We start from the raw sequence: 18,414 nt of genomic DNA, 5'->3' as shown, positions 1-18,414 counted from the left end.
AGGCATGGCCACAGGCAGCTTGCACAGACTGTGTGAGCTCCGCATAATGACACGGCCACAGGCATGGCCACAGGCAGCTTGCACAGACTGTGTGAGCTCCGCATAATGACACGGCCACAGGCATGGCCACAGGCAGCTTGCACAGACTGTGTGAGCTCCGCATAATGACACGGCCACAGGCATGGCCACAGGCAGCTTGCACAGACTGTGTGAGCTCCGCATAATGACACGTCCACAGGCATGGCCACAGGCAGCTTGCACAGACTGTGTGAGCTCCGCATAATGACACGGCCACAGGCATGGCCACAGGCAGCTTGCACAGACTGTGTGAGCTCCGCATAATGACACGGCCACAGGCATGGCCACAGGCAGCTTGCACAGACTGTGTGAGCTCCGCATAATGACACGGCCACAGGCAGCTTGCACAGACTGTGTGAGCTCCGCATAATGACACGGCCACAGGCATGGCCACAGGCAGCTTGCACAGACTGTGTGAGCTCCGCATAATGACACGGCCACAGGCATGGCCACAGGCAGCTTGCACAGACTGTGTGAGCTCCGCATAATGACACGTCCACAGGCATGGCCACAGGCAGCTTGCACAGACTGTGTGAGCTCCGCATAATGACACGGCCACAGGCATGGCCACAGGCAGCTTGCACAGACTGAGTGAGCTCCGCATAATGACACGGCCACAGACATGGCCACAGGCAGCTTGCACAGACTGTGTGAGCTCCGCATAATGACACGGCCACAGACATGGCCACAGGCAGCTTGCACAGACTGTGTGAGCTCCGCATAATGACACGGCCACAGGCATGGCCACAGGCAGCTTGCACAGACTGTGTGAGCTCCGCATAATGACACGGCCACAGGCATGGCCACAGGCAGCTTGCACAGACTGTGTGAGCTCCGCATAATGACACGGCCACAGACATGGCCACAGGCAGCTTGCACAGACTGTGTGAGCTCCGCATAATGACACGGCCACAGGCATGGCCACAGGCAGCTTGCACAGACTGAGTGAGCTCCGCATAATGACACGGCCACAGGCATGGCCACAGGCAGCTTGCACAGACTGTGTGAGCTCCGCATAATGACACGGCCACAGGCATGGCCACAGGCAGCTTGCACAGACTGTGTGAGCTCCGCATAATGACACGGCCACAGGCAGCTTGCACAGACTGTGTGAGCTCCGCATAATGACACGGCCACAGGCATGGCCACAGGCAGCTTGCACAGACTGTGTGAGCTCCGCATAATGACACGGCCACAGGCATGGCCACAGGCAGCTTGCACAGACTGTGTGAGCTCCGCATAATGACACGTCCACAGGCATGGCCACAGGCAGCTTGCACAGACTGTGTGAGCTCTGCATAATGACACGGCCACAGGCATGGCCACAGGCAGCTTGCACAGACTGAGTGAGCTCCGCATAATGACACGGCCACAGACATGGCCACAGGCAGCTTGCACAGACTGTGTGAGCTCCGCATAATGACACGGCCACAGACATGGCCACAGGCAGCTTGCACAGACTGTGTGAGCTCCGCATAATGACACGGCCACAGAGCTATGACTTCTCACTACATTCCTTCACTGAAGGCATCTTTTCATTTCTTTTATTTTTTTAAGGATTTTTTAAAATGTCATCTTCTTTTGTTTTTATTTTTATTATTGGATAGAGAGAGAGAAATTGAGAAGGGAGGGGAGACAGAGGGGGAGAGAGACAGACACACCTGCAGCTCTGCTCCACCACTCGTGAAGCTTCCCCCTGCAGGTGGGGAGTAGGGGCTTGATCCTGAGTCCTTGTGCCCTGTGATGTGTGTGTTTAGCCAGGTGTGCCACCACTTGGCCCTGAAATCATTGTTTCCTAGTGGTGTCAGATATTATCTAAGACTAAGAGCTGTAGCCTCCACTGGGCCCTGAAATCACCGTTTCCTAGTGGCGTCCGATATTATCTAAGACTAAGAGCTCTAGCCTCCACTGGGCCCTGAAGTCACCGTTTCCTAGTGGCGTCCGATATTATCTAAGACTAAGAGCTCTAGCCTCCACTGGCCCTGAAGTCACCGTTTCCTAGTGGCGTCCGATATTCTCTAAGACTAAGAGCTCTAGCCTCCACTGGGCCCTGAAGTCACCGTTTCCTAGTGGCGTCCGATATTCTCTAAGACTAAGAGCAGCTCTAGCCTCCACTGGGCCCTGAAGTCACCGTTTCCTAGTGGCGTCCGATATTCTCTAAGACTAAGAGCAGCTCTAGCCTCCACTGGGCCCTGAAGTCACCGTTTCCTAGTGGCGTCCGATATTCTCTAAGACTAAGAGCAGCTCTAGCCTCCACTGGGCCCTGAAGTCACCGTTTCCTAGTGGCGTCCGATATTCTCTAAGACTAAGAGCAGCTCTAGCCTCCACTGGGCCCTGAAGTCACCGTTTCCTAGTGGCGTCCGATATTCTCTAAGAGTAAGAGCTCTAGCCTCCACTGGGCCCTGAAGTCACCGTTTCCTAGTGGCGTCCGATATTCTCTAAGAGTAAGAGCTCTAGCCTCCACTGGGCCCTGAAATCACCGTTTCTTAGTGGCGTCCGATATTCTCTAAGACTAAGAGCTCTAGCCTCCACTGGGCCCTGAAATCACCGTTTCCTAGTGGCGTCCGATATTATCTAAGACTAAGAGCAGCTCTAGCCTCCACTGGGCCCTGAAATCACCGTTTCCTAGTGGCATCCGATATTATCTAAGACTAAGAGCTCTAGCCTCCACTTGGCCCTGAAATCACCGTTTCCTAGTGGCGTCCGATACTATTCTAGGACTGAGCTCTAGCTTTCTCAGGTACCTCCAACCACCTGTAGAAACGCTACCTAAAAGTCCCACTGCTTCCTTACATGCACCATATCAAAAAACAAACTCCCAATTCCCCTTGTGAGTTCTTCTCCCAACCTGCTCCTCTGTTGTTATACCACAAAAACATTGCCTATGTAGTCTGGCTTTATAGTGCGTTTCTAATGCACAGCTTCAAGTGTTTCTTTGTACTCTGGAAAATAAGCATCATAATCACACTGAGAATAACAGGTCATGTGGCATTTGTGAGAGCACAAAGTCAGTAAGCAGCAGAACTCTCTATAATGCTAGACTCCCAGGAGAACTATTCCTTTATGGCTGGGGGGAAGGTATAGAGCTTTATGCAACACACTTGATGCCTGAGGCTAGCAGGCCCAAGTGAAATCCCCAGCACCACCATAAGCCAGAGTAGCGCTGTATTCTCACTCTATTTATTTATTCCCTTTTGTTGCCCTTGTTTTTTATTGTTGTAGTTATCATTGTTGTTGGATAGCACAGAGAGAAATGGAGAGAGGAGGGGAAGACAGAGAGGGGGAAAGAAAGACAGACACCTGCAGACCTGCTTCACCACCTGTGAAGCAACCCCCCTGCAGGTGGGGAGCCGGGGGCTCGAACCAGGATCCTTATGCTGGTCCTTATGCTTTGCGCCACCTGCACTTAACCCTCTGCACTACGGCCCGACTCCCTGCTCTCTCTCTTTTTAAACTTAATCAATTATTATTGCTATCTTACTAAACCATTGCTCAGCTCTGGTTTGTGGCGTAGCTGGGCTTGCACCGAAGACCTCTGATCATAAGGCTTGAGTCTTTTACATAACCATTATGCTAATGAGAAAATTAAATACACCAAATGTTTCAGAAATTTCTCAAAAGTCAAACACATATTGAGTAGCATCAACGTTAGAAATTTCTGATTCATGGTCCGGGAGGTGGCACAGTGGATAAAGCACTGGACTCTCAAGCATGAGGTCCTGAGTTTAATCCCTGGCGGCACATGTACCAGAGTGATGTCTGGCTCTTTCTCTCATTTCTGATTCTTAAGCTCTTCCCAATGTGTGACATTACCTCTCCTTAGGAATTACCAAGGTACCTAGTTTCATGCCTTCATTCTGCACTTGCTCAAATTACCACTATTCCTTTCCTTCTCTCTTTAACACAGTCTAAGTTGAGTAGGTTAGTCACTATCCTTGTTTCCTCCATAACTTAAAATTGTTGTCTTCTCCCTAAGAGATCAAGAACAAACTCTAACCTAACAATCAGGAGCATCTACAAGGCTAGAAAGGGAGACTTAAAAAGGATCCTCAAGTATAAGGTCTGTGAGCCTTGAGAGTTTTGGTATTCATTAGGGTGAAGCAGTCAGGAGATAGATGCGGCTGATATTTGCAAGGCGCTTTCAAGTCCCACAGATCTTCCTAGCAACTTAAGAAAGTGGCAGCTGGACCATACAGTGATATGTCTAATGACTGACAGCTAATCAGCGGAAGAGACGACTGTGATAAAAGCAAGATGTCCACTTCTGACCGTCCTCTGCCTGCCTATCTGCAGAGAGCCAGCTCACCTGATCACAGCAGGAGCCAGCCACATTTTTAAAATGCTGAGTGACTACAAAATAAAAATTACTCGAGTGCATAGTGGTATAAACTATTAGCTTTCTCCCCTTCATTTTACTTAGTCAGGTCCCGTAAAATGAAGGGGAGAAAGCTAATAGTTTATACCACTACACACTCAAGTAATTTTTATTTTGTAGTCACTCAGCATTTTTAAAATGTGTTTATTGTTAATCTATGTTCATCTTTGCATTGTTTTTATATGTATTATAAAGTCATCTTGCAAATAAAGGTTCATTTTTTTGCTTGATATTTAAAAGCATTCTTTAAAAAAAATTATTATCTTTATTTATTTATTGGATTGACAGCCAGAAATCGAGAGGGAAGGGGGAGATACAGAAGGAGAGAGATACCTGCAGCCTTGCTTCACCACTCATGAAGCTTGCCCCCTGCAGATGGAGACTGGAAGCTTGAACCCAAGTCCTTGAGCATTGTAACTAGTACACTCAACCAGGTGTGCCACCACCGGCCCCTTTGAAAGCATCCCAAAGACATTCAGGTGCATATATTACTTTAACCACAAGACTGAAGAGACAGTGGAAGTTCACAATGATTTGGTAGCTACAGTAAACATTATAAAGAAGAAAACATCTTCTTTAAAGAAAAATCAAAAGTATAACAGAAAACAGAAATTACCTGATAGTGACTTGGTATTAGTGACAAAGAAGACGATGATTCAACTGGAAATCTGATACAAAAAAGGGGGAGAGGGATTCTTGGTAAAACAGACACATGCAAGGCAAGTGAAACTTTATAGTTAATGCAGTTTTCTATTAGTTAACAGACAGTGTACAGTCAACACTGAAAGATCAGTTGCATTCTGTCAACTCGATCTCAAGCTGTGAAATCAAATTACAGAAATGCTTTTGTTGCGTCTTACCACTGCTTAAGCTTTGTAGCTACCTAACAACTGTCTGCCAGCCAGTGGTAATGATGCAGCTATCTGAGACCTCTGCTCAAAGGGTTCCACCCCCTGGTAGCACATGCAGCCACCACCATGTGTGTGTGATGAGAACTGAACCCAGGACTGATAAAGCGATTTTCATCACAACAGGAAAAGGAGTTCATTAATTTTCATTTTTATGAAAAAGATAAAACTTAATCTGATGCTTAAGAGAAAATGAGTAAGACTTGCTTCTCAGTTTTATCAATGGTATTCACTTCTTTCTGAATTGGAGTAAGAGTCTCAGTAAATTCAGTACTGCCTAAGAACAGGCTAAGTCCACTACTTAAGTATCCACAAAAGCAGAGGAGGCAAAGGAATTCCTTAAAACATTAAGCCAGCTCCCCCTGCTCCACCCTGCATTCCTGATACTATGGCCTATCTACATAATCACTGTTTTGCCTGACAGATCCCCACCCATTCCATTCCTTTGATCTGTCTTCTTTCTACCCTCAAGACCCTCCCTGCCTGCAGGATAGTATTAATCCTACCAGTTAAAATCCTCCCAACAGTTGCTAAGGAAGTTTCTACCTTTCCAGCCCCGTATGCCTTTCTCTCCCCCTTTCCTAGTCATTTCCACTTCTGACTTGCCACTTCTGGGTCTGCCCTTTAAAAGCCTTGGCTCTCTGATCAATAAATATATTGCACTGTCTCGCCGCCACGAGTCTGTTCCTGAGTCATCTCCCTTGCATCGCTGAGGGAGTAGCAGCCCAGGCTGGCTCCAGTCGCGTTCTCGCCCGGGAAGAGGCACCCCCACGCTAGCCTGGCAGGCTGGGAATTTTTCAACTTCGTTATTGTTTTGTAAACTCCTTGTTCATTCTGGGCCGACTTTACATTCAGAGAGGAAGACTCTATCTCACCACAGCACCACCCCTGTGGTGGAGGCAGGGACCCACACTCTGCCTGCTGAGAGACACTTCTGGTCCAGAACTACTGTGGCACAGGGCATGCCCAGAGATATCAAGCCTTCAGAAATCAAAAGCAGCTCTGATTGGTCCAGCTAATCCTAAAAATACTCTCTAAGGTACTAGGTAGAGTGGCATGGCCACATCAATCAGCCTTAGAGATCTGTCTGTCTCTGCTACTGGAGGTTCAATCTAAAGATGCAGAGGTGAGGGCAATAAAATGATGGCTGTGCACAACTTTATGCCCGAGGTCCCAAGGGCCAGATCAATCCCACACATGACCACGAGACAAAGCTGAGCAGTGGTCTAGTGTCTCTCTCTCACACTTAAACACATCTTAGGCAATCGTAAGAGTCATTTAGCCTTCCGAGAGAGCACCATAATATCTCATTGCTATTAAGTATCTTCAAACCAGTGAGCTGTACAGGTGATGACTAAAGTGATACTTAGAACTGACAAATCTATTCCTTTCCTACTACAGAAACACACAGTCACGCAGTCACATGGGCTCTAAAGTAGAGCTATCTACACAAGTGTGTTAACACAGCTCATTCACAGACAGAATAATTTCACGCTCTTACTATGATTTAGACCCAAGACAAAAGCCAAGGAGAGTAGGTTTTCAGACCTGTCTGGATGTGGGTGTTTTCTCACGTCTTCTGGTTTACGGCGCTCCCTGGTGCCCACTGACTTCACCGAGGAGCTCTAGGTGGAGAAGAAAAGTAGAAATAAGCCAACTTAATGTATTCCCAATACTGACTAGGCAATTCACAGTCAGTCTGGCATTTCAGGATCTGAATATAACGTGGAGAATACTTTTGCAGACGGCCACCGTGTGCTCAAGGGGTAGGGCACGGGACACGCAGCCCAAGGCTCCCTGTCTGGTCACTGGTTCTGCACACGCCACAGTCAGGCTCGTTTCTCTCTCTCTCATGTGAGACTATAAAATCCAAACCTTAACATGGTACTTTAACAGAATCTGCAAACATGCACTTAGTTGTTTGGTAGACACAAAAATACCTGTACCTTAAAGGTGTCTAATTTTCTTGAAAGTACACTTTCTACTGAACTGAGTAAATGACAGTGAGTGCGCGACAACATCTACTGAGTGTAAGAAGCTTGATCTAGGAAGGGTCTCAGAGTCATCCAGTACCACCTCCCATCTACAACAGGAGACCCTGCCTTCCCCACTCTGCCACCTCTAATCACAGAGTTCACGAAGCACAGCACATTTCTCCCTCCACATTTCCATCATGTGCCACTGCTTCTGACTGTCATGCAAACAAGTGCTGTTGATGAACTAGCAAGGTAAAGCTAAAGGCAAGTCTTACTGACAGTAAAATATCGTGTTACTAAAAGAAATATTAATGACAATTTGTTTATAAACTAAAGGGAAAAGGTCATTTAAAAAGTATGACCAGGAAAATTAGACTAGCTTAAGTGATATGGACCATATGCTGAATAATAAAACTAGAGGGCACAGGTAATAAGACTTATAGGTTCCCTGGGGCCCCCGAGGTGGCAGGATACACAGTGCTGAACCCTCGAGCAGGACGTCCCGAGTCTGGCCACCAGCAATGCATATACCAGAGTGATACTCTAATTCTCTTTCTTTCTCACTAACAAAAAAATGTTCAGGAAAGTCAGGCGGTAACACAGTGTGTTAAGCGTATATGGCGCGAAGCGCAAGGACCGGCATAAGGATCCAGGTTCAAACCCCAGGCTTCCCACCTGCAGGGGAGTCACTTCACAGGCGGTGAAGCAGGTCTGCAGGTGCCTGTCTTTCTCTCTCCCCCCCCCCCCCCCCCCCCGTCTTCCCTCCTCTCTCCGTTTCTCTCTGTCCTTTTCAACAACGAACGACATCAACAACAATAATAACCACAACAAGGCTACAACAGCAAGGGCAACAAAAGGGGGGGAAAATGGCCTCCAGGAGCAGTGGATTCATGGTGCAGGCACTGAGCCCCAGCAATAACCCTGGAGGCAAAAAAAAAAAAAAAAAAAGGAATGGTTATGCAAAGAGACTCTCATATCTGAGGCTCCAAAGTCCCAGGTTCAATCCCCAGTACCACTATACAACAGAACTGAGTAGTGCTCTGGTAAAACAAACAAAAAACCAAAATACTCTGCATATATACCTTGTGTTATTATAATACCTTTACAGAAGTGAGTGTATAATAAAATTATACAATACTAGTGTATTAAAAAGCCTCAAATTATTTTTTAACAACTAGGTTTAGGTAGTACTCAACAAGTCTCTTTTTTTTTTCCCTTCCACCAGAGCACTGCTCAGCCCTGGCTTAGGGTGGTAAGGGGATTGAACCTGGGACTTTGGAGCCTCAGGCAGTAGAATCTCTTTGCATACCATTATGCTAGTTAGCCCTGCCCCCCCCCCCACTTTTTTTTTTTCTTTTTAGATAGAGAGACAAAGTGAAAGAGACCACAGCACCAAAGCTTCCTTCAACAGGTGGGGCCTAGGCTTGAACCTGGATCACTATCCAAGTGAGCTATTTCACCATGAATATATCTTATTTATTTCATTAATTACATCAGAGAGCGGGTTTCCCATGAGACAGAACAATGGTGCTGAGGGTGGAGCTGGAAGGCTCAGACATGTGAGTTCAGTGCTCTACTAACCAAGTCATCTCCCCAGTTACTAAGAAATAGCGCTTCACTGGTAATAACTCACCCAGGATAATACTATTTAATATATACAGATATAATGCTATTATATCTATATATATTCCCCCCAGAGCTCAGGTCTGGTTTATGGTGGTGCTGGGGACTGAACCTGGAATTTCAGAGCCTGAGCCATGAAGGCTGTTTTGCATAGCCACTATGCTATCTCCCCAGCTCAAAGCACTGAATCTTGATTTCCCCAAGGGCCTGCTCCACTCTGGCTCACAGTGGTGCTACAGACTGAACCACCACAATGCATAACCATTATGCTCTCTCTCTAGCCCCTGCTTCAGCATATTTTTGTAGATCAAGTTTTAGCAACTCTTAAAACACAGAATCAAAATAAAATAAAGTAAAAAAACAGAATCATAAAGAACCTTTAGTATATAATCATCAAGACCAGTATGCATAAAAGGTAGCTGAAATTCATAATTTTTATTAAAATAGCCAACAGAATGGTACTATAAATTTTACCAGTAGTATTAATAGGCATTTTACTTTTCGTACAAATACCTGATCTAAAGGCAAACTGGTCATAATTTGGTCCAAGCACCACCTGAAAAGAAAAAGGACTCCCCATCTGTCAAAGTTATAGCATGCACTATTAATCTTATTCCAAACCACTGTTCTTTAATAGGGTCTGAACCACATGTGGCTTTTCACTAATCAGCTGCTACATTGCTGTTTTGAGCTACAGGCCTTTGGATGTATATCACTTTACCCAGCTTTAAATACAAAATTATTTTCTGAAGATAAGAAACTATTCAAGAGTCTTTAGGTAGGAAAAGCAAGGAATTTCTTAAAATAAAACACCACAGAATAATATCATGCCATAACATGCGCACTTGGGTGATTATTCAATTTCTGTTTAACAGAATAAATACATCATTCTTTAAGAAGTTCCCAAGTATTTCTCAAATAATCTCTGATCACAGCCCGGGTTATTCAATTTCTGTTTAACAGAATAAATACATCATTCTTCAAGAAGTTCCCAAGTATTTCTCAAATAATCTCTGATCAGAGCCCGAGAACCAACTCCAGACAACAGCATCATACATTCTCAAGTGCTGTCATTTGCTGTGCTGACCGGAGTTGTTGAAGAATGCTACTGGAAGCCCTCGGGGACTGGCAGAGAGTCTACAGTGAGATGAATGCTCACTTGTTTCCCCGTCAACTCTGCTCCAATATGAGGAGTCTAGGAATTTTAATGGCAAACAACTTACATCCTGTGTGACTTAGCACAGAAGGTGCATTCTAACTAAAACCACTATAAAAACAATGCAATTTGGCTCAATGCCTCACTGCTGACCAGAGTATGATTTACCAGTTAGCAAGAATAAAAAGCAGTATGCACAACAGAAAGTATAGCCACTGTTTCCCATCACCTCAAAGGCTTTGCAATACTCTTCTAACTCCTTTACTTCTTCAAAATTCTTAAACGACTTTTTATCTGAACAAAAATAAAATCAACAGGCCCGGTTGAGACCATGAGATTTTAAAAATAAATGGGAAAAGTCGAGTAATGAAGCTGGAACCGAAGATGACAAAATAAGTAATTACACCCAGACCAGTGGACGGCATCACGAGCTGCTTTTTCCTCTAGGGTAACAGCACACTTAAGCTGACCCTACGTCACTACCTCGTGGGAGATCCGCCTTTGCTCAATGTACGCCATGAACTGTGAGCTGAGGCTGTCTGTGTCCAGACTCTTAGGCCGTTTCTCATCCTCCTCCTCATCTTCCTCCTCCGCAGCACAGCTGTCAATGTAGTCAGTCTGATCCAGATCATGTTCACCTGTGCACAGCACACAGGACAAAGTCCAAGTTAACAGTAAGACAGGAAATTCCTATTATATGTACTATTACTATTATTACCGCCTCCAGGGTTACCACTTGGGGCTGGGTGCCTACAAAAGTCCACTGCTCCAAGAAGCCATTAGTTTTCCCACTCCTTCTTTTATTTAACAAGACAGAGAAGTTGGGAGGGAAGGGGGAAGCAGAGAAGAAGCGCACTGCTTCACTGCTTGTGAAGCTTCCCTGCTGCAAGTGGGGACAAGAGGCTTGAACCCGGGCCTGAACGCTGGTCTTTGTACATGACATCATGTTCTCTACCAGGTGCACCACTGCCTAGTTGCCAACATTAAACTTCTTTCCTTGCTTTTCCCTAGTACTTTCTAGAGAAAAGTGGAATGAATGAAAAGTGTAAATTAGGTAAGACTTGGGCGGAGTGGTGGCGCACCTGGTTGAGCACATACACGCCGTGAGCAAGAACCCTGGTTCAAGTCCATGGTCCCCACCTGCAGGGAGGAAGCTTCACAAATGGTGAAGCAGGACGGCAGGCATCTCTTTTTCTCTATATATCCTCCTTCCCTTTCAATTTCTCTTGGTCTCTACCCAAGATAAGCAGATAGATTAACTACTCATGAAGCTTTCCCCCTGCAGCTGAAGGCTGGGGGCTTGAACCTGAGTCTTTGCACCATGTAGCACATGCACTCAACTGGGTGCAACACAGGTCAGCCCTGGAAAACTCTTTTTTAAAAAAAATATTTATTTATTTATCCCTTTTGTTGCTCTTGTTTTTTACTGTTGTAGTTGTTGTCGTTGTTGTTGGATAGGACAGAGAGAAATGGAGAGAGGAGGGCAAGACAGAGAGGGGGAGAGACAGACAGACACCTGCAGACCTGCTTCACCACCTGTGAAGCGACTCCTCTGCAGGTGGGGAGCGGGGGGCTCGAACTGGGATCCTTGAACCAGTCCTTGCACTTTGCACCCCCTGTGCTAACCCACTGCACAACCAACCGACTGCTGGAAAACTCTTTACTGCTTTAAGACCTTGAATCTATAAAGAAGGGAGGAAGAATATTTTTTTTCTTTTTTCTTTATTTCCTTTTGTTGCCTTTGTTGTCTTATTGTTGTAGTTATTATTGATGTCGTTGTTGTTGGACAGGACAGAGAGACATGGAGAGAGGAGGGGAAGACAGAGAGGGGGAGAGAAAGACAGACACCTGCAGACCTGCTTCACCGCCTGGGAAGTGACTCCCCTGCAGGTGGGGAGCCGGGGGCTTGAACCGGGATCCTTATGCCGGTCCTTGCACTTAGCGCCATGTGCACTTAACCCGCTGCGCTCCCGGAAGAATAATTTTTTAATCTATTTTTATCTCTTCAACTTTTCCCCCCGTGCCAATGATTAAACAGTGTTTTGGGTCGGGTGGTGGTGCACCTGGTTGAGCGCATGTGTTACAATATGCAAGGACCTGGGGGAAAGCTTTACGAGTGCAGGGCTGCAGGTGTCTCTCTGTCTCTCTCCCTCTCTATCACCCCCTCCCTCTTGATTTCTGGCTCTCTATCCAATAAATAAAGATAATAAAAAACATTTTTTAAGTGTTTCACACATACAAATGTTTTCTGCTAGTGAGCTGCATCTCTGCTCAAGAACTGTGTGTTACCATTCCCATAAACACACACACATATCTGTATCATTACTTTGGCCCTGAAAAGTTTTGAGCGCTGAAAAGCCCATCTGCTTTTCTCCCTCCATGTTGTAAGCTTGGAGCTCCAAGGAGGGCTGAGAAGCAGACAAGTCAGCATGGCCTTCTTAACAGGAAAGACAAAGCCTAAGAACAAAGTGGAGTACAGAGAGCAGGACAGACGCACACAGCAAGGAGCAGATATGAAAGGTTGGGGAGAGAGCATGACAGTCATGCAGACAGACACTCTGTCTGAGGCTCTGAGGCCCCAGATGCAGCTCCCAGTACCACCATCAGCCAGCCTGACAGAAGCCAGAAGCCCCACCTTCTGCTCCCCATAAAGAACTTTGGTTCATGCTCTCAGAGAAATAGAACAGGGAAGCTTCCAATGGAGGGTGGGGTACTGAAATCTGGTGGTGGGAATTGTAGCCCTCTTATCCTACAGTCTTGTCAATCATTATGAAATCAATAGAAACACATTTTTCAACAACAACAACAACAACAACAAAAATACCACACTAAAAGGAAAAAAAATTGCTACTGAGACTGTTTCTCCAGAGACGTTTTAGATCCCAGACATTACTGTAAAAATTATTTTGGTGGTGGGGCTGGGTGGTGGTGCAGCTGGATGAGCACAGCATTAATGTGTGCAAAGACCCAGGTTCAAGTTCCTGGTCCCCACCTGCAGGGGGAAGTTTCACGAGTGGTGAGGCAATGCTGCAGGTGTCTCTCTTCCTATCTTCCCAATAAATAAAAAAAAAAAATTTTCACAAATGTTACTTTGGTGGGGGGACGCTAGGGTTGACTCCAGGTCTTAAACCTGTGATGCCTCTCTATGCCACAGCCATGATCTTTATGATGTTTACAGACTAAAGGTGAATACTGCTTGGCACAGTGAACTTGGAGAAGTCTATTTTGTAACTCCATTTTCTGACGTACTTGTAAATAATTCCATAGCTGTAATTAATATAAATTGAACGCACTGGCAAGAATGGGCTCCTAGGCCCATTTTTCACTATTTTCTTTAGAGAAACAGTATGAAGGACAGAGAAAGGAGGTGACTCAGCTCCACTCGGTACCCACGGAGTTTCCCCTCGTGCTGTCCAGTGTCCCATGTGGTGCTGGGCTTCACACCAGGGCTTTGCACATGGTAAGGTGCACGCTCTTACTGGGGGATCTATTTCCTGGTCTCCAAAGATGAAATTTTTAGTGATGTCAACAATGAAAAAGGATGAAGACGTTGTAAGCTTGCATCTGCATTAGAAATTAGGTGCACCAAAGTAAGAAAGCAGAAGTATACTAGAGTTTACAGTGAGTACCTCCCTAATACTTCCTCTCCACTTTTCCAAGCTTTGGGTCCATGATTGCTCAACAATTTGTTTGGCTTTGTATGTTAACTCTCTTTTCAGTCACCAGGTTCCAGGTGTCATCAGGATGCAGGCCAGACTTCCCTGGATTGAAGACACCACCAATGTGTCCTGGAGCTCAGCTTCCCCAGAGACCCATCCTACTAGGGAAAGAGAGAGGCAGACTGGGAGTATGGACCGACCAGTCAACGCCCATGTTCAGCGAGGAAGCAATTACAGAAGCCAGACCTTCTACCTTCTGCAACCCTCAATGACCCTGGGTCCATGCTCCCAGAGGGATAGAGAATGGGAAAGCTATCGGGGGAGGGGGTGGGATATGGAGATTGGGCGGTGGGAATTGTGTGGAGTTGTACCCCTCCTACCCTATGGTTTTGTTAATTAATCCTTTCTTTAATAAAAAAAAAAAAAAAAAAAAAAAAGAAATTAGGTGCACAAAGTTCATGTGCCAAAGTGATGCTCTGGTTCTCTCTCTTTCTCTCTTTAATGTTAGCAAATAAACCTTAGGAAGGGAGGAAGAAGAGGAGGGAGGGAGGGAGGGAGGGAAAGACGGATGGGTAGAAGGAGTCTTTCAATGGCCAGGGAGGTAGTTTCATCCCCGGCATCACATATGCCTAAGTGATGCTCTAGTTTTCTTTCATTAATGAATTAAAGAATCTTAAAACAAAACAAACAGGGAGTTGGGCAGTAGCACAGTGGGTTAAGTGCAGGTGGCGCAAAGCACAAGAACCAGCTGAAGGATCCTGGTTCGAGCCCCTGGCTCCAAACTGCAGGGGAGTCGCTTCATAAGTGGTGAAGCAGGTCTGTAGGTGTCTTTCTCCCCCTCTCTGTCTTCCCCATCTCTCTTGATTTCTTTCTGTCCTATCCAACAATGACGACAACCAGAATAACTACAACAATAAAACAACTAGGGCAACAAAAGGGAAAAAAAAATTAAAAACATTAAAAAAGTTAAAACAAAACAAACAAAAAACCCCACCTATTCCAGGTAAACTGTCTTGAAGTTTCCTTCTAAAATTAAAATAAGAGGGGGGCAGGTGATAGCACACCTGGTTAAATGCACACATTACAGCGTGCAAGGTCCCGGGTTCAAAACCCTGGTCCCTACCTGCAGGGGAAGCTTCATGAGTGGTGAAGCAGAGCTGCAGGTGTCTCTCTGTCTCTCCTCTCTCTCTCTCTCTCCTCCCTTCTCAATTTCTCTATCTCCATCAAGTAAATAAAATAATTAAAATGAATAAATAAAAAGAAAAAAAGGAAAATTAAATTAAAATAAGAAACTTTGTATTTTCACTACAAGCCTTGAAACCAAAGTTGAAATTGAACTCTAAAGAAAAACAGCTGTCGGCTCCCCACCTGCAGGGGAGTCACTTCACAATTGGTGAAGCAGGTCTGCAGGTGTCTGTCTGTCTCTCCCCTCTCTCTCTGTCTTCCCCTCCTCTCTCCATTTCTCTCTGTCCTATCCAACAACAAAGCAACGTCAACAATGACAATAATAACCGCAACGAGGCTGCAACAACTAGGGCAACAAAAAGGGGGGAAAAAACGGCCTCCAGGAGCGGTGGATTCATGGTGCAGGCAGTGAGCCCAGCCATAACCCTGGAGGGAAAGAAAAAACAGAAAAACAGCTGTTTCCCCATTATCTCATTCAACCACAAGGCACAAGAAATACCGGTTCATTTGCTTTGAATGCCGCCCGGGCTCTGTGCCAGCGATACAGACCCACCACTCCTGCTGGCCATCTTTTCCCTTTCTATTTTTATTGATAGGACAGAGAGAAATTGAGAGGGAAGGGGAGACAGAGAGGGGAGAATGAGAAAGGAATATCTGCAGACCTGCTTCACCGCTTGTGAAGTGCCCCTGCTGCAGGTGGGGAACAGGGCCTTGAACCCTGGTCCTTGTGCCTGGGGATATGTGTGCTTACCTGGGTGCACTACCGCCCAGCGCCACTACCGCCCAGACACAGAAGTATTTAAAAGAAGAGTCAAGGCAGTGTAGACAAACAGTAAGAAGAGTGGATGGGGAAGCAGCCACTTACAACCACTGAGAGCCATCATTACCTCCTCCATTTGTGACCACCAGGCTGCCGCGAGCCTCCAGGTACTGGCTTTCTCTCCGTAGTCTCTGCTCCTTAGTAATTTCTGCTACTCGCAGAGGCAGATCTGAAAACTCATCTGTAGGCTTAAAGAAGAACAGACAAAACTCACTTCCAACACTAGACAGGAAAAGCATTCAAAACCTTGTTAAGATGGAGTCTGGGAAAGGAAGGGGTGGGCGGGAACAGAGTGTGTGCTGGCAGAGAAGGGCCTGAGCTGGGCTGGGAGCCGCACAGAACCTGCTTGTGTGTCAACAGCTATATATAAAGCCTTACCCCTCCCAGTAAAAGGATCTGGGGAAAAATGACAGACTCACATTAAAAAACCTCTTTATTGCCACCGGTTATTTCTGGGGCTCAGTGCCAGGGAGAAAAGACAACAGAAACACCATTTCTGGATGACTGGGTGAGTGTGGATGTTTACAGACTTCCTTGGCTTTTCTGCATTTTAGGTAAAGACAAACTGAATCCAGTTACGACACTTTGACGGTCAGCACGCTACTCTCTCTCCCTCAGGAATCACAATGTACACAACAGGAAAAGCACTCACTTCATTGCCTGACCACCTTTTATCACCGCTGTCCACACTGTTGAAACCGGAATCAAGGGCTCCATAAGGGCGACCTGAATACAATTCTTCGTGGCTGCCAGAAACAGACCTTAACTGTTACCATGAGGCGTAACACTGGAAATAAGTCATCAAAACAGCTTTACCAATAAATGTTTTCACAGCAGTTAGCAAATAAGCTGTTTGGAATTCACCAAACATTCAACTTCTTAATATGCTAAACCCCAAACTAAGGCAGAGTAAATGTGGTAGCATAGTAACCCTTCATGCACTACTTATACAGCCTCAAGATTACCCCTGCCCAGCTGCTTCTGCAGCACTCACCATCACCCTCACAGCTGTTCTTTTATTTCTGACAGTCCCGTTTTAATTGGCAAGATGTGTGTAATTAAGAGGAATTCATGAGTTGGGCGGTAGTGCAGTGGGTTATGTGCACATGGTGCCAAGCGCAAGGACCGGCTAAAGGATCCAGGTTCGAGCCCCCAGCTCTCTACCTGCAGGGGAGTCACTTCACAAGCGGTGAAGCAGGTCTGCAGGTGTCTGTCTTTCTCTCCCCCTTCTGTCTTCCCCTCCTCTCTCCATTTCTCTCTGTCCTAACAACAACAACAATAATAACTACTACAACAAGGGCAACAAAAGGGAAAATAAATTTTTAAAAAAAAGAGGAATTCATTTTTGTTCTTCACCTAGATCTCCAATTCTTAGCATTTAGGCTAAATGTTTATATGTATAATATACATGATGTATGCTTTTACGTTTGTCTTGAAGTTAAGATCTTAAAGAGTACTGTGTATACTTTGTTCCACTAAGTATAGGTCGAGATGCCTAATATAAGCCAACACTTTGAGACAAGTCTTTCTTCAGTTGTTAAAATGAATATGCACACATCAAGATTTACTGGGGAAAATTCTTTTGGTCTTCTCTGGGGCTTCCCAGCTGTGGTATGACTGCTTTTCCCCCTTAGGTAGAAAGAGACAGATGGAGCTGAGTAGTAGTGCAGCGGGTTAAGTGCACATGGCGCAAAGTGCAGGGACCAGTGTGGGGATCCCGGTTCGATCCCCCGGTTCCCCACCTGCAGGGGAGTCGCTTGGCAAGTGTTGAAGCAGGTCTGCAGGTGTCTGTCTTTCTCTCCCCCTTTCTGTCTTCCCCTCCTCTCCATTTCTCTCTGTCCTATCCAACAACAACAACATCACCAACAACAATGATAATAACCACAACAACGATGGACAAGAGCAACAAAAGGAGAAAAATGGCCTCCAGGAGCAGTGGATTCATAGTGCAGGCACTGAGCCCCAACAATAACCCTGGAGACGCTAAATAAATAAATAAATAAATAAAAATAAATAAATAAATAAAAGACAAAGAAAAAAGAGAGAGAAGGGAAAGAAATCACAGTCTACGGAGTCGGGCAGTAGCGCAGCGGGTTAAACGCAGGTGGCACAAAGTGCAGGGACCAGCAGAAGGATCCCAGTTCCAGCCCCCAGCACCCCACCTGCAGGGGGCATCACTTCACAGGCGGTGAAGGAGGTCTGCAGGTGTCTGTCTTTCTCTCCCCCTGTCTTCCCCTCCTCTCTCCATTTCTCTCTGTCCTATCTAACAACGACAACAATAATAACTACAATAATAAAACAACAAGGGCAACAAAAGGGAATAAATATTTTTTAAAAAAAGGAAATCATAGTCTATAAACACCCTCCAGTGTGTGTCTGTGTGTGCTGTTAAACACCCTCCAGTGTGTATGTGTGTGCGTGCATGCTGTTAAACACCCTCTAGTGTGTGTGTGTGTGTGTGTGTGTGTGTGTGTGTGTGTGTGTGTGCTGTTAAACACCCTCCAGTGTGTGTGTGTGTGTGTGTGTGTCTGTGTGTGCTGTTAAACACCCTCCAGTGTGTGTATGTGTGCGTGCATGCTGTTAAACACCCTCCAGTGTGTGTGTGTGTATGTGTGCTGTTAAACACCCTCCAGT

General features: G+C 45.8%; 1 protein-coding gene across 10 annotated transcripts in view; it reads right to left on the bottom strand.

The window, feature by feature from the left end:
* The window catches only part of LRCH3 (leucine rich repeats and calponin homology domain containing 3), a 106,265-nt gene that overhangs the window by 39,346 nt on the left and 48,505 nt on the right, over window positions 1-18,414 (bottom strand). For all 10 annotated transcript variants that reach the window (XR_009544785.1, XR_009544786.1, XR_009544788.1 and 7 more), the window contains exons 7-11: window positions 16,433-16,526; window positions 15,848-15,968; window positions 10,600-10,754; window positions 6,910-6,986; window positions 5,070-5,121 (exon numbers count right to left, since the gene is read on the bottom strand). Coding sequence is in view for 5 of the 10 variants with exons in the window: in XM_060172218.1 (XP_060028201.1) it covers window positions 5,070-5,121; window positions 6,910-6,986; window positions 10,600-10,754; window positions 15,848-15,968; window positions 16,433-16,526 (499 nt within the window). In the remaining 5 variants the exon portion in view is untranslated. The remainder of the gene's footprint in view (window positions 1-5,069; window positions 5,122-6,909; window positions 6,987-10,599; window positions 10,755-15,847; window positions 15,969-16,432; window positions 16,527-18,414) is intronic.

Source organism: Erinaceus europaeus, chromosome 14 (genome assembly GCF_950295315.1).
Source record: "Erinaceus europaeus chromosome 14, mEriEur2.1, whole genome shotgun sequence".
NCBI classification, from domain to species: domain Eukaryota; kingdom Metazoa; phylum Chordata; class Mammalia; order Eulipotyphla; family Erinaceidae; genus Erinaceus; species Erinaceus europaeus.
The sequence above is the reverse complement of the archived record's forward strand: the minus strand, read 5'-3'. Positions and strand labels throughout refer to the sequence as shown.